General features: G+C 42.9%; 1 protein-coding gene across 1 annotated transcript in view; it reads left to right on the top strand.

Moving 5' to 3' along the window:
- The window catches only part of ITFG1 (integrin alpha FG-GAP repeat containing 1), a 185855-nt gene that overhangs the window by 16159 nt on the left and 153772 nt on the right, over positions 1-15924 (top strand). The window contains exon 6 of the mRNA XM_060253919.1: positions 818-912. Coding sequence (XP_060109902.1) covers positions 818-912 — 95 coding nt within the window. The remainder of the gene's footprint in view (positions 1-817; positions 913-15924) is intronic.

Raw genomic sequence — 15924 nt, 5'->3', positions numbered from 1 at the left:
TGTGAGTGGGTTGTATAGATGCATACAATTTTTTTTGTGTGTTTGTGTGTGTGTGTGTGTATCTGGAAGTCATGTAGACCTCTGGTGACTGGCCCCTACTGGGAGCCTGGAGGATATTCAATGAGGTGGCTGAATAAAGCCTGCCCCTGCCTCCCACCTCTGGTATTCCAAGGACAGTCTCCCATCCAAATACTAACCATAGTCAACCCTGGAGTCCAGTAGCACCTTTAAGACCAACAGAGTTTTATTCAGAATGTAAGCTTTTGTATGCATGGATAACATCTTCAGACAATTGAATGGGGTGCAGTGAGCACAGCTACATATAGCTGGTGGGCTGTGGGCAGTGGTTACGAATGCAAAGTGGTACCAAGTTAGAATCCAATGGCAAAATAGTGAAATTAACAAACTGAAAGAACATTTGGTCTGGATAGCATTTGCATGGGAAACCAATGAAAAGTTAAGGCGAAAGCAATAGTGCAGTTAACAGACAGCTTTTATTACCTTTTATTGGTTTCCCGCGCAAATGCTATCCAAACCAAATGTTCTTTCAGTTTGTTAATTTTGCTGGCCAAAGAGATTTGAATGTTGCTGGCCAAAGAGATTCGAAAGATAACTGCTCTCAAAGCTATTCTTCAGTTACAGTAGATAGAGGATTATTCCTAAATAGTCAAGGAATACAAAACCAGTGTAGACCATAGCAGTTTGGATGCTACCACTGGATAATTCTGGCAAATGTAGCTGGAAAGGTTTGCTGACATTATCAAGTATCTGAGTGGTATCTTGTTTTAAAATGAATCTCCACCGTTTTGTTTCTTAGGGACTTAACATGGCACGCAGGACCAGATACGCAAGGCAAAATGTACAAACCTCACTCTCATGCATTCATAGATCTGAATAATGATTTCACTGCAGGTGAGTAATCAATTCTTGGAGCTTTCAAAAAGTTTTGTTTGGCAATTTAGCTGTTCATAAGTGCTGCTCTAAGTGTTAAAATGTTTATGGATGAGTCAAGATTTTTCCATGGATGGCTGAACTTTGGGATTAGAGGAGTGTGGTGGTGGGGGGAAGGGTCTTCTGAAGAACAGGAAATAGGGACAAAACTCAACAGATTCCGAGTTTTCCCATCCTTCTCCACCGCCACTCATTAGATGACAAATATAGGTTGCTCTAACATGGATTGCCCAGGCTAGCCCAATCTTGTCAGATCTCAGAAGCTAAGCAGCATTCGTCCTTGTTAGCGTTTGAATGGGACATCACCAAGGAAGTCCAGGGTTGCTACACAGAGGCAGGCAATAGCAAACTATCTCTAAAAGTCTTTTGGCTTGCAAGCCCCATGAGGGGTTGATTTAAATTGGCTGTGACTTAGTGGCACTTTCCACTACTGCCATAGGTTGGCAAGAACACATTACATCCACACTGGGCACGAGCATATTGCCTGGCTACGTTGCAAGCAGTGTTCCCTCTAAGATGAGTTACTGTGAGCTGGCTCATAGGTTTTTTTAGCCTCCAGCTCACACATTTTTGCTTTAGCTCAGGAAGGATGTCCCCAGAACCAAGGGTGGAATTCTAGCAGGAGCTCCTTTGCATATTAGGCCACACCCTCCTGATGTAGCCAATCCTCCAAGAGCTTACAAGGAGGATTGGCTATATCAGGGGCCTAATATGCAAAGGAGCTCCTGCTAGAATTCCACCCCTGCCCAGAACGAACTAATTTATGTAGCAGCCAAATTGCTCGCTCACAACTTTAATGCCAGTAACTCACAAAGCAGAGTTTTTGCTCACAAGACTCCACAGCTTAGAGGGAGCATTGGTTGCAGGGTCTTCATTTTGACCTTCAAAGGCACTTGTGGCATGGGTTGGTAGTCTTTCATGGAGTGCTTTCTCCCCATGAGCCTCTTTGGGGCCTTAATGTCCAATAGCGAGTCCTTTCTGTGGGCTTCTTCCTTTAGGGATGTAAGGTTCCTCATTATCAGGAGGATAATGCTTTTTCTGCTGTGGCTCTGGAGCTGTAGGACGCTGTCCTGTGGGACATCCATGTGAGGTGCTTCTGGTCTCCATTTGTAGTTAGATGGGAAGTTTCATATTCTCTTGAACGCTTGAGGTTTAGTAGAGGTTCTCATTGCACTTGTGTAGTTCTGCCTTTCCTCTGTGTTCTTATTTTTATAGCTGATTGGTCGGTCTTTGGTTCAGTTGGTATTTTCAAATTACTGCAAACTTTCTGCCAGAAAGAGATCTCTAAATGTTAATAAGAGAGTCCTATCCTCTGCTGCTCCTACAGTATCACACTGGTTCAAGAAAGTGGGAACATTTTACTATGGAAAAAATGACGGACCGCCTTTTACGATCAGATCTCTATCCTAAAATATCCCTGTTTTCTGCTAAGTGGTTCCCATTCCTTGAATATATTGAGTCTCAAGATCTTCCTCATGATCTACGTAACCTCAAATTACTCTATTTTTAATCATCATCTAATATCTTTATATTACTCATACACTACACCAGATAACTCTCCCTACTGTGGGATGATGAAATATTCCATGACACAGAATAACACATCATTCTCTATACTTTATTTATCTTTTGGTGTTCTTGTTATACAGAGAATTATTTTACTTGTATAGGTTGTAGATAAACCTCCTATCTTGCTTATGACATTACTTCACCCGATATCTGATAACATACAGAACGGTGTTTATAGTATAATGCTACAACATTCCTCGTATGCACTGTTGTTTTCTCTTATTTGCAAATATGTTTACATCATAGCTCTACTGTGTTTCAATAAAGCTGTTTAAAACTGAAAAAAAATTTAAAATGTATGCAGAGAGAGAGAGAGAGTCCTGTTGGCAAGGGTACCCCTCAGCTGAAAAGGAATCAAGGCTCGGATATTTGTGGTATAGTCTGTCTTCCTACTATTCAAAGGGCGTTCTGAGAATAGCTCCATCTAGTTGTTTGCTGCGCATGCTCAGTGAGGACATTGGCTAATCAGTTTTCAGAGTATCTGAGATTTGAGGCCACCCGTCAGACTTGGTCAAATTGTTTAGCTTGAGAAAATGCCTAACTGAAAATGGATTAAAAAAAAAAAAAGTTGCATGGAAAAGAAGTTATTGGAAAAGTTGTTTGCTTCCCATTTTTTTAATTTGCTCAAACTTAATATTGACATTTCCTAAACTTGATTATTCTTTAAAACAGCACGTAAATTTACACTCTTGTAAAATTTGCTTAAAGATTTGCTAAGGGTCTCATATTTACCTCTTTCCCCCCTAATTAACGCTCATTAGCTTTTTAAAAAGATAACACTTCTGAGCTTTAAAAAGTGGGTGACAATGTGCTGTAGTTGTTAGGTTGTCAGACTGGGATTTGGGTGAATCAGGTCCCCGCATGACGTAACACAGCTGCATTTCCTGCCCCCAGCACCAGTGTGCAGAGGCACTGCATTAAGCTGTGAACACAGAACAGGAACCTTCAGGGCAGGAATGGAAAAGTAGTCTCTCGTGGGGATCCCTCTTCATATCGGCATTGTCCTTGATTTAGGATGACAGCCCCCTGGATGTCAACACACTGTGTCGCGACAGACGTTGCCAAAATAACCGATCCGGCTTAAATTGTTTTTGATGGCTCTATCATTCTAAGCCGCTTAACAGATTGCACGTGTGTCTGAAAAGGGGTGGGAGGGAATCCTCTCTCATTTGAGAACCTTTATACCAATTTCAGCCTAATCTGTTGTCGAGCAACCCATGGTACTAAACTCTTTGCCAGCCCCGTGGAAGTTAACATTCTGCACTGGAGGGACCCAAAGAGCTGTGCACCTTGTTCTGTGGACTGCGAAGGGACGTTGGCCTTCTCGTTTGCTCTTGCCAAGGCAGCCTCCTCTGATACCACAAGGCAGAGCTGCTTCTTTCATTTCAATCATTTATAAAGCAGTTTGAGATGTGCCCTTGGACTACTGTTCAGAGAATGCCGATTTTCCAAAACAGTTCCAAACTTTTCATTTTAAAGGAGCTGTTTTCAGTTAAAGGAGCCTTGATCATTTCGCTGTAATTTGCCCTGATAATCCCCTCCCCTCTTTCCCATCACAGCTTGTCACACAGCAGGGGACCAGGAAGGGCCTTCTATTGGCTGCCACCACTCGGGTAGGGGTCTGTATGGAAGGGCCCAGAGCACCCATCCAACCCCTGTATCTTCCCTATTAGCAGGTAGCTTTTAACTGTGACCAAAGAGGAATGAGAACCCAAGCAGTTTAACAACACAAAGTTTATTGTAAGTGCTCTAGAATTCAATTGGGTAGTAAAACTTCTGGCACGCAGTTTAGAATATAGAAAACTTCGCCGTCATCATATTTTATCTGTTGATAATCTAAATGAAAACCTCTTGAGTCATCGTGATTTTTAATTCTATAACTAAAGATGGACTTGCACCCTAACGACAGTCCGTTGGGTTACAGCCTGCCTGACGATTTTCTTGGAGGGAAAAAAAAAATAATCAGCCAGGGCAGAATAATATTGATCGGATCTACCATGCTTTAAAGAGCTTTATTTCTTATCCTTTCTGTATCCATGTTCTAATCTTATAATGTATTTCTGTGTGATTCTTAAGAAATTCACGGGGAGGACTGTGAATAAGATAAACCCAACACGTGAAAGAAACCCTTCTTGCCTCCAAAGAGCAGTGGGCTCCTCATAAATAGCAGTGGAGCAAACACAGTTTGTTTGGATTGAGTGTGCCTTCAGTTGACTGCATATGGTATTTACATTGGGGGGGAAAGGCTATTTTCCCCTGGTGTGCCATCAAGAAAAATAGGGGCTTATTGTATTTATTAATAGATTATGCTGAATGGGGAGGGACGGTGGCTCAGTGGTAGAGCATCTGCTTGGGAAGCAGAAGGTCCCAGGTTCAATCCCTGGCATCTCCAAAAAAGGGTCCAGGCAAATGAGGTGTGAAAAACCTCAGCTTGAGACCCTGGAGAGCCGCTGCCAGTCTGAGTAGACAATACTGACTTTGATGGACCAAGGGTCTGATTCAGTGGAAGGCAGCTTAATATGTTCTCATGTTTTCAAAGCCTCACTCACTGAGCTTCCATAGTAGAGTAGGGATCTGAGCCCAGGTCTCCCTGGAGTCCATAATTTGTCCATTAGGCCTGAATGGCCCAGGCTAGTCCAGTCTCATCAGATCTTGGCAGAGTCAGCCCTCATAAATATTTGCATGGGAGCAGGCCCGGCGCTAGGGGTTCTGTCGCCCCAGGCAGAACCCCCTGCCCACTCCGCAGAATGCTAACCACTCGTGCAAAGCGCATGCAGCACAATGATATTAAAAGTGACATCACCGCTTGGCCCGCCCCTTGCGCAGCCTTCTGCCTCTTCGGAGGGAGCTGGCTAGGCAGCGGCTGCCCACATGGCGCCCCAGGTGGCTGCCTACCTCGCCGACTCCCATGCGCCAGCCCTGCATGGGAGACCACTAAAGAAGGCCAAGATCACTGTGCAGAAGCTGGCGACGGCAAACCACCTCTGATCGTCTCTTCCCTTTAAAACCCTGTGTGGTTGCCATAAATCAACTGCAACTTGACGGGAGTTACAGTTTTAAAGGGCTTGTCTTCCTCATGGGTAAGTGTGGTAGCTTTTCTCGGCATTGCTTCATCTGCTCGATCAATCTCTTTGTTCTGAGAACGCTTAGAGCCGCTGCACAGCGGGGAAGTTACCTGTTCAGGAGTAAGTTGTATCTGTTTTCCTTTAATCTTTCCTTAACCCTCCTCCATCTCTGTGACATCGAAATAAGTCATTTGAGTTTTATTGTTTCACCAAAAACACAATTGCTGCCTGAAATGGAAGTCTGATATTTGGAAGTCTTTTTCTTTCATGACCTCCAGTCACAAACAATGTCTCCTAAATAAATATTTTCAGCAATTGCAAATTACAAAATGGGTGATGGATACAACATGCTTCCGACTATGTGCTTAAAGTACTAATGTGTCAAAGTTGACGGCATTTACTCCAGATTGAACGGAGCTTGGTTATCGCAGTACGCAAGAGAGCAGACGAGTTTTGATGGATTTTTACAGTTCACTGCTTCAGCTTTAATGTTCTTTCAGCTTCCTCAACTGCTATGTAGCCCCTGTGGATCTTTAAACCGAACACATTTCTTTTGGGTGACCAAACGATCCTTGGCTTCAGATATATCAGCTGAATGGGACAAAACTGACTAGCAAGTTCACACTGAATTTCCTGCTGCATTCCTCATGAGAGAGCCAGTTGTTAAATGTATAATTGTTAAATATGTGGACTCTTATCTGAGAGAACCAGGTTTGATTCCCCATATATTGGATTTATATCCCGCCCTTCACTCTGAACCCCAATCTCAGAGCACTTTACAATCTCCTTTACCTTCCTCCCCCACAACAGACACCCTGTGAAGTAGATGGGGCTGAGAGAGCTCCCACAGAAGCTGCCCTTTCAACGACAGATCTGGGAGAGCTATGGCTAACCCAAGGTCATTCCAACAGCTGCAAGTGGAGGAGTGGGAAATCAAATCTACCAAATAAGAGTCCCCTCACTTAACCACTACCCCAAACTGACTCTCACCGTAAAGGTATATCACTATTTAGCACTTTTATTTCTCCTACACCAGCAGTGGCCTCAGAACAGTGTTCTGTGTTGTGCAGAGTCTGGCCTATGGAAAGTAAAGAGAAAACATGCTAAACATTAGTGTGAAGAGGAAGGGATTGGAGTTGGGGAAAATAAGGCAGCATTATTTTTTTTTTAAAAAAAAAGATTATATTTGTATGCATTTGGAAGACTGTTCCTCTAGCTACCTGTTTTAGGTTCTTGCTTTCCCATTCCCTTTGGATGAAGAAGTTCTGCATACACATCTCTGATTCACTGAGGTTGGGTGTGCAGTAAAAGCAAATAAGCACATAAATGTCACCGGTGATACCTTGTGACGGAGTAAATGGAAACAATGGGTGGCGAGAAGAGAATTAAGTAGCTGTCTGCAGAGATTTTGCTCAACAGCAGTCAATGTAAATTTCACTCCACATTTCCCCCACCCCTTTTTAAAAAAAACCCCGTAGTACCACATAAGGATAATCTACTACTGGCTGCTTGTTCAGTAGGTGCTTTGCGGAATAAGTTGTTTGTGAGGAGGCGGCCAAAGATGTTTCAGGGGAAGGCCCAGCAGCCATTCCACCCTGCACATCGCTAATTGTAATGCAGGCAACATACACAAGCAAAAGCAGCGCTTTGTTTTCTTGCCTCCCCTGCCTTCCTCTCTAGCAGTACATCAGCTAGTTGACTAGCAGTTTGCAAACCCACTCCTAGTCTCCTGTCCTTTAAAAGATTGTCTGAAAGCTGGGGATTGAGCCTGATAATCTTGCAGTACAAATGGCCTGATAACGTATTTAAAACACTCTGGGAGTCAAATAACATTTTTAACTAGGACAGGATAACCACATCCCTACCTAAGTAGATTTTTCCTCCATGCTCTGCATTCGTCTGTCCTCTTAGACATTTTACTCTTTCAGATACTACTAATCTTTTCTACTTCTGTTCATGATTCTTAAGCATGTTTGTTCGCTTATTTATTAAAGCATTTATACTCTGCCTTTCCTTTATTTTTATTTATTTTTGTATTTCTATACCGCCCTCCCCTGGAGGGCTCAGGGTGGTGTAAAAGGTAAAGATAGTCCCCTGTGCAAGCACCAGTCGTTTCTGACTCTAGGGTGACGTTGCTTTCACAACGTTTTCACGGCAGACTTTTTACGGGGTGGTTTTGCCATTGCCTTCCCTAGTCATCTACACTTCCCACCCACCCCCCGCCAGCAAGCTGGGTACTCATTTTACCAACCTCGAAAGGATGGAAAGCTGAGTCAACCTCGAGCTGGCTACCTGAACCAACTTCCACTGGAATCAAACTCAGGTTGTGAGCAGAGCTTAGGACTGCAGTACTGCAGCTTTAACACTGTGCGCCACAGGACGGAGTGGTGTACAACACTGTTAAAAATGCAGTTTCACAAAGAAACATAAAATTAGTCTAAAACCCATTTAAATTAAATCTTGAAAACATTCTAATGGCATAGGTAAATTATGAATTCCTCTTATGGGTGGGGAAGGGGAGATATCGGGACCAGATATGATGGCAAACTGTTGCTATCCTCGACCACAGGCCTGGTGGAACATCTCTGTTTTGTCTCAAGTTCTACAAGGCACAGATGTCACCAGGTAGAGAGTTCTACTAGGCAGGGCTCTGGTCAAGGATAGCTGGGTGTCCTTTGGGCCAGGGACCCCAAGGCTCTCTCTACCAGGAGAGGCAGTCCTGCAGGTACGATGGTCCTAGATCATGTAGGGCTTTATAGGTCCAAAACAGAACCTAGAATTGGATCCCGTACTCAGAGCCAATGCAGCTGGTGAAGCACTGGCTGGATATGTGCTGTTGTTGGGTACCCATAAGCACCTGCGCTGCCACATTTTGGACAAGCCGTAATTTCCAGGTCCGCCTCAAGGGCAGCCCCATGTAGAGCGAGTTGCAGTAATCCAGCCTAGAGGTGACCATTGCATGGATCCCTGTGGCGAGGTACTGCAAGATGGCTTGCAGTAATGATTAATAACAATTTAAAACATTTTCAGTTAAGCAAACCCCAGTTCTCTCCCTCCCCCTTTAAAAGATGCCTGCCATTCAGCCCCCTTCCAGAAGCCCTGGCGAATAGGCGGAACTTGCAGAGCCTCCTGAAGGTCTCTAAGGAGGGTGCCACTCACCTCTTCAGAGAGCCCATTCCACAGAGCCAGAACCCTGATGGAAAAGACCCAGGCTCTGGTTGATGCCAGGCAGGCCATCCTGAGTGGTGGGACATCCAACAAATGGCTGCCTGATAACCGTGGTTTGTGTGTCTGGTGGCAGGAGATGGACCTTCAATGTTTTTATTCAACAAGGAAGCTGGGGAAACCACAATCAGATAGATGTACATACGGTCCCCATCCCCTGTAGCAGTGTGTACCTTTCAGGGTTTCAGACCACTCCACCAGCGTCTGCTGAAGCACAATAAGGCTGCTATAAACTTGTTGGTCTTCCATGGTTTCTTCGTTTACTGCCCTTGGAGAAGTTGGAGGAAGAGGTGTGAGAATCCAGTGAAATTTAGGAAGAGTGATTTGGCAAGGCGTGACCATTTATGACCAGTTTATGACAATTGCCATCTCGGTTTAAGAGTTCAGTGTGCTTACCAATTCAGTGACTGATGAATCGCCCAGTGCTTGCTCATCCTCCTGAGGAACGGGAGTTCCTTAGAGTTCAAGGATGTTGTTTCCAGTTGGAATGGAATTCTTACAGAGTTCTCAGGAATTGAGCAGGTTCACGCATTGTTGAAAGCGTGAATGCTGTATTCCCCAATCAGCCATTTTAATATCATTCCAACTCCGTAATTGCATGCACACATAGTTGTGTAAGCAGTTACTGGTGGGCATGAATTACAAAGAGAAGCTCTGTCTCCTAGCAGTGAATTGAGGTCGTTAGCTATTGGAGGGTAGAGAAAAAAGGCCAGTCTTGGTTGACTTTTGGCCAGCTAACTTGACCAAACCCCATTTTTGTCTAGAACCAAAGCATTCCTCTTGCTAATCTCATGGCAGGTCTACTGAGGATGCTGCAAACATAGAATTTCCTTTGTATTTGTTACCCAACAGATGTGACGGAGCTCCTTGAATTCTCCTCCGTTCCAATGTAGTAGACTGGGAATCTAGATATTTAGGGGGATTAATTGGTCTGCATTTCCATTGTATCAACTTGGTTTCATATTTTATATCATTATTATCACATACTTGTTATATACTTTCTGTTATTATATACTTCCTATGTGTAACTCTGCCACATGATAAATAATAATAACTCAGCAGTAAAAGCTGGCATTTCCATAGTTTCCAAATCAGCCATAAAGAAGTGTGCAGTGGTTGGCCTCAATGGCTCAACTGTTCCTGCCTGGGTATGTTATTCAAAAGGCACATTCAGTGCATCAAGCGTTAACACTTTGTTTGCATACTCCCATCTAATTGGGCTGTTGGCTCTTGGCCGATGATCAGCCACCTTAGCCAATCCTAATAGTAGTTTTCCTCTCCCCACCCCACCTCAAACAGAAGGCTTAAATAAGCTGGACGTCATTTGTTTGAAGAACCGTTCTCTGAGAAGTGGACTTTGAGTTTCAGCTTGTAGCTGCTCGATTTGAATGAAGAAGAACTAGAACCCTATTAGGTGATGTGTCCTGACAGCCCTTGGAGATCTAACATCATGTTGTGCAGAGCATTGGTGTTTTCTCTTGTTATACTTCCTGCTCCTTTTAGAAGTTTTCTGCTGGTTAGCTGCTGAAGCACAATCAGGCTGCTATAGCTACGTGCTTTCTTGTTTTCTGGTGGATATTTTTCTCGTTCTTTTTAAAAACAATTTATTATACTGTAATATATTGTAATAACACTTATCATTTGTTATTGAAACTTAATACATATACATTACATTTTCTGCACCCTCCCCCCCTTTTGGTGACCCCCGGCAGTGTATTTTAATTAAATTGCTAAAAAAAAAAAGGTAATCAATTTTATCTATTAAAGAATCTTCATAAAAAAGAAAACATCATAAAGCAAAAAGAGAAAAGGAAAGGAAAAAAACCATATGTTATAATTGTAATCCATCTTCATAGTAGTCCTTTAATCATTATCAAAAACATATATATATATATATATATATATATATATATATATATATATATATTCCAATAGTCTTGCTTTTTTACTATAGTCCATTTAATGTTCCTTTAGAGTTTAATCATTATAAAAAATCGCCAAATATCCTTTAGCATTCCATTGTCTTTCAACATATTTTTGAAATTTTCCCCACTCATTTTTAAACTTCTCTAAATCATGTTCTTTTAAGATTCTTGTAAGCTTGTCCATTTCACTCCAATGCATAACTTTTAAAATCCATTCCCACTTTTCTGGTATTTTGTCTTGCTTCCACATCTGCGCATATAATGTCCGAGCAGCTGAAAGCATATACCAAATTATTGTTCTATCTTGTTTTGGAAATATTTTCATTTGTAATCCAAGCGGAAAAATGTCTGGTGCCTTCTTGATATTATATCCCAAAATTTTCGAAATCTCTTGCTGAAACATTTGCCAAAACTGTTTTGCCTTTTCACAAGTCCACCACATATGGTAGAAAGATCCTTCTTGTTTTTTTGCATTTCCAACATCTATCCAACACCTGATTATTCATTTTTGCCAGTTTCTTGGGTGTCATATACCACCTATATAACATTTTGAAACAATTTTCTTTAATATTGTAACATGTCGATATTTTCATAGAGTTCTTCCATAAGTATTCCCACGACTCCATCTGTATTTCCTTATTTATATTTATCGCCCATTTTATCATTTTCTTGTTCTTATCATCTACCTTTGGGGAGCTCTTTCACACAGCCACCCACACATCTTGGTTTGGTTTGTGCTATCAAGGTTGCTTCCCAGGATACTGGGATAAATCTGTTTTTATGTGAGCATGAACATGACCTTTGGGAGCCTACTGAACTGATGAGATTATGGTGATTTCTCTGGTTTTATAGATTTGGGGGTGAAGATGGGTAAGGAGGGCAGGGTTCAAACTGAGAATTCTGCTTGCCCTCAAGTGTCAATTTTCACAGAGGAATGTAAGTATTGGGTAGGAGTGATCTCTGTTTCATTCTGTATTCCTTTTTCATAATAATATGATATCCAAGGTAATAAACGTAGGGTTCCCAGAGAATATCCTCTTCAGGCCCTGAGCAGAAACAAACTTCTGTAGTTTCAGTCCAGCCATAGTATCATGTGGCTTGGAATCATAACCTGGAAGAAAATGAACATTTTGAAACCTGAGGGCAGCATAAGGGCCAGTGGACACAGAAAGCACTCTATTAATCTAAAACAGGAGTGGCCAAACTTGATTAACATAAGAGCCACATAGAATAAACATCAAATGTTTGAGAGCCACAAGACATGAATGTCAAATGTCTGAAAGCCATCGGAAGGCATATAGATGGGGGGAGAGAGAGGTGGAAAGGAAGGAACTTTAACTTTAAATGCATTCTCCAAGCCACATTATACAAAAAGCAGTAGCCTATAGAAAAGAGGCTTGGCTTTGAGGAGTGATTTGAAGAGAAAAAAATGCTTTCTTTAACCTGACCAACAGGGCAGTGAGGGCTTTGAGAGCCACACAATATGTGTGAAAGAGCCACATGTGACTCCCGAACCACAGTTTGGCCACCCCTAATCTAAGATATCTAGCTGTTGCATATGCTTGCTGACCTCTTGCTCCTGAGCAATACCATCCTTCCATTATATCAGACCCACTACGGATGAATCAACAACTGTGATGGAAAGCAAGAATTCTGAGTGTGTGCAGAGCAGACAGTCTGAGAACTGGCCAGGTTGAGCAAATATCCTTGCCAAAGTAGTTTGACGGTAGCTCTCCTATTGGAGGGAGCTGTCCTTGGTATGCTTAAAGGGTATGATCAAAGGGTAACAGCAGTGGTAGAAATTACTTCGCTTACCATTTCTGTCACTTGCTTTCCTGGAAAGAAAGAAAACAGAAAAGCAAATGCCTTGAGGGTATCCTGATGAATCCTTGAAAATCCAGGTGTGACTGCTGCTCTGATTTAAATTGTCTTTTCCTCCCCCGCCCCTCTTCATTCTAGTAACTCTTGGTTAGCAACCCTGATGTTTTTGCATTCTAATGTGACGCCTGATTCTGCTTGCTTTCATGAGTCATCTGTCTTGTGTTTCAGTCTTATTCTATGTTCCTGGTGTCTTACTAGTGAAGCTCTCTGCATAGGACTAGATAGGTGATTATTCGAAGAGGGTTCTGGTTTGATGGCTTAGCTCTTTCACAAGGGGATTTGAAGCTGATTCTAGAAGTTAGATGTTTCTCTTAAAGCATATGGCTTCTTGCAAAATGACATTTGCGTTTGTGAGCCGTGTTCGGCATATCTGTATGTAATGACGTTTCAGATTTGCGCACAGGGGCTAATGTTTTCGCTGTATGCTCATGCTGGGACTTTTTTTCCTGCTGAAGTTGGGTTTTTTAATGAGAATCGGATGCCGGATGCAAATGAGAAATTAATTGGGGTGGTTTTTTTTAATAATATTGTTTAGCTTATGAAGTGTTGAACATAAAAATAATGAGTTTTGAAAGCCTGCTGATGTGGACTGGGGTTTCTTCCACCGCTCATAGCAATACTATATATATATATTTATTTTATTTTAATTTTTTTTGCCCAGAATAAATGGTTTTTCCTGCTCACAGTGCCATGCTTTAAGTGGGGAAATCCCAGAGGGCGAATCCCAGTCAATCTGCATAATCAGTAACATAATTTTCTGTAGAGAGCTAATTTAATACCTGTATGTTTTAAATGAAACTCCAGGGTTAAAATGGAGACATAGTCAATTTTATCCATAGATAGCAGTTAGTTAAGCCCAACGTAATCTATTCCCAATGCACTTATTGTCGTAAATCAGTGGAGTTTTGAAAAAAACCAGTTTTTTAAAAGTACCACGTGGTTAATTTTATGTGCAATCCTTGAACAAGAACCAGTACTTGAATTTTAAAGTGGAGAGAGGGACAAAACAAGTGTGATTTTTAAATGGAGCCTTCGAACTAATTCAGAGCTTTGTGTGGAAATTTTCTTGGGACAAGTGGGAACCCACGATACTTTGGGGTGGGGGGAGAATCCTCCCCCTCAACACTGCCAGTTCCCTTCTCTGGAATTATTGGAAGGCCCAAAAGGCTTGTGGGAGGGGGAGTTTCATATAACATAGGAACATAAGAGAAGCCATGTTGGATCAGACCAATGGCCCATCCAGTCCAACACTCTGTGTCACGCAGTGGCCAAAAAACCCAAGTGCCATCAGGAGGTCCACCAGTTGGGCCAGGGCTACTAGAAGCCCTCCCACTGCGCCCCTTCCACAATGCCAAGCCTGACAAGGTTCCAAGCCCCACCACTTACCATGGAGCCCAACAACTGGGAACTGAAACTGCTACTCCTGGGCCCACTGTGGCAGCCATTATCTGCAGACTTGCACGGGCCCTCAGGGGTGGCTTCTGTCCACTGATCCTGGGCCTGAAGCAGTGGCCGCTATCCTCCTCTAGGCCCACAGCAACTGCTGGCTTTCACTGCCTCCTGGCCCGGAGTAGCCACAGCCTGAAGCTATGGCTGGCGGCAGCTACCACCGAACTGCAGCAGCTGCCTAAGCGCCTTCTCTGCACGAGCACAGAGAATGTAATTCTATTTTGGGGGTGATTTAAACTCCTCTTTAGTTTTTTTTTAATTTCAGATTTTTTCTGTAAACTTGGTGAATCCCCAAGAAAGGTCTCTTTAGCATCCATGTGGCCCCCTGTCTAGAGATTTAGCTACTCGCAGATGGGAGCCATGGGTTGCTATAGATACTAGTTGTAAGAATAGAATAGAAGTTATAGATACTAATTGTACGAATAGAAAGACCATATTGTGTGTATTGCCTTGACATTGTTTAAAAGTGGGGTGAAGGCACTAAAAACTATTGGCACGCTCACTTTAGCACACGCAAAGAACATAAATGATATGCCTTGGATGTGGCTGTTCACTCATCTGTTTCAACAGAATTCAGCTGTCTTCCACAAAGGTCACTGAGGCACCACAGTTTCACTGCCACACTCCATAGTATGCTTTGCATGACTTATTTGTTCTGTATCAGGTTAGTAACTTCAACATCTCTTCCACTAGGTGAGAGGAGACTTACAAATAACAATTTTCAGGCTTTTTTTGTAGCAGGAACTCCTTTGCATATTAGGCTACACCCCCTGATGTAGCCAATCCTCCAAGAGCTTACAGGACTCTTCTTACAGGGCCTGCTGGAAGCTCTTGGAGGATTGTCAGCAGTGAATAGGAAACCAACGGCCTACTTTACACACGTCTTGGGCATGCTCCATTGGATTTTAGACACATCCCTCCAGCGGTAAACCCCCATAGCCAGTTGCTTGAAAAAGTGCATTGCACTGATTCTGTTAAAAGGTTTGTACCCAGCCTTTCAACCGAATGGTCTCCAAGGCAGTGTTCAAAAGACTGAAAACAATGCAAAAATAATGCAACTACAGTCAGCAGAGCAGCATTCACATAATAAGCAATAATATATTAATGTGCCATCAAAAACTTGAGCAAGCAAAACAGCTTTTACTATCCACTTAGCAAAGTGGAGTGATCACCAAAGAGAGCGTTTTTAGCTAGGCAACCATAACAAACTTCTGAAGGTGAGGATACCCAGCACAAAGCCAGGGTACCCAACCTAAATGACTTCATATGCCTGTTCTGGATTGCCCAGGCTAGTCTCATCTTTGAAGGTCTGTCATATAGAGGATGGTGTGGAACTGTTTTCTATGGCTCCAGAAGGTAGGACCAGAACCAGTGGGTTGAAATCAAATCAAAAGAGTTTCCGGCTCAACATTAGGAAGAACTTCCTGGCCGTTAGAATGGATCCTCAGTGGAACAGGCTTCCTCAGGAGGTAGTGGGCTCTCCTTCCTTGGAGGTTTTTAAACAGAGGCTAGATGGCCATCTGACAGCAGTGAGGATCCTGTGAATTTAGGGGGAGGTATTTGTGAGTTTCCTGCATTGTGCAGGGGGTTGGACTAGATGACCCTGGAGGTCCCTTCCAACTGTATGATTCTATAACTACTAGTACACAGGCATGAAGACAGTGTTGGAGCAAGAATCTACATAAACCCAGTCTGACAGCCACAGTATGACAGCTGGTGATCTAGCTGCCAGGCTAGGTCACAGTGACCTGATCAGCAGACCGGCTTGAGCCGGCAGAAGCCAAGTGATGCAATCTGCTGAGTCAGCACGGCCAGGATTGGCTGCTTGGACTATATATGATCTGTGTGTGCATCACACA

Source organism: Heteronotia binoei, chromosome 14 (assembly GCF_032191835.1).
Source record: "Heteronotia binoei isolate CCM8104 ecotype False Entrance Well chromosome 14, APGP_CSIRO_Hbin_v1, whole genome shotgun sequence".
Classification (NCBI taxonomy): domain Eukaryota; kingdom Metazoa; phylum Chordata; class Lepidosauria; order Squamata; family Gekkonidae; genus Heteronotia; species Heteronotia binoei.
This window is presented reverse-complemented; position numbering and strand designations above follow the sequence as displayed.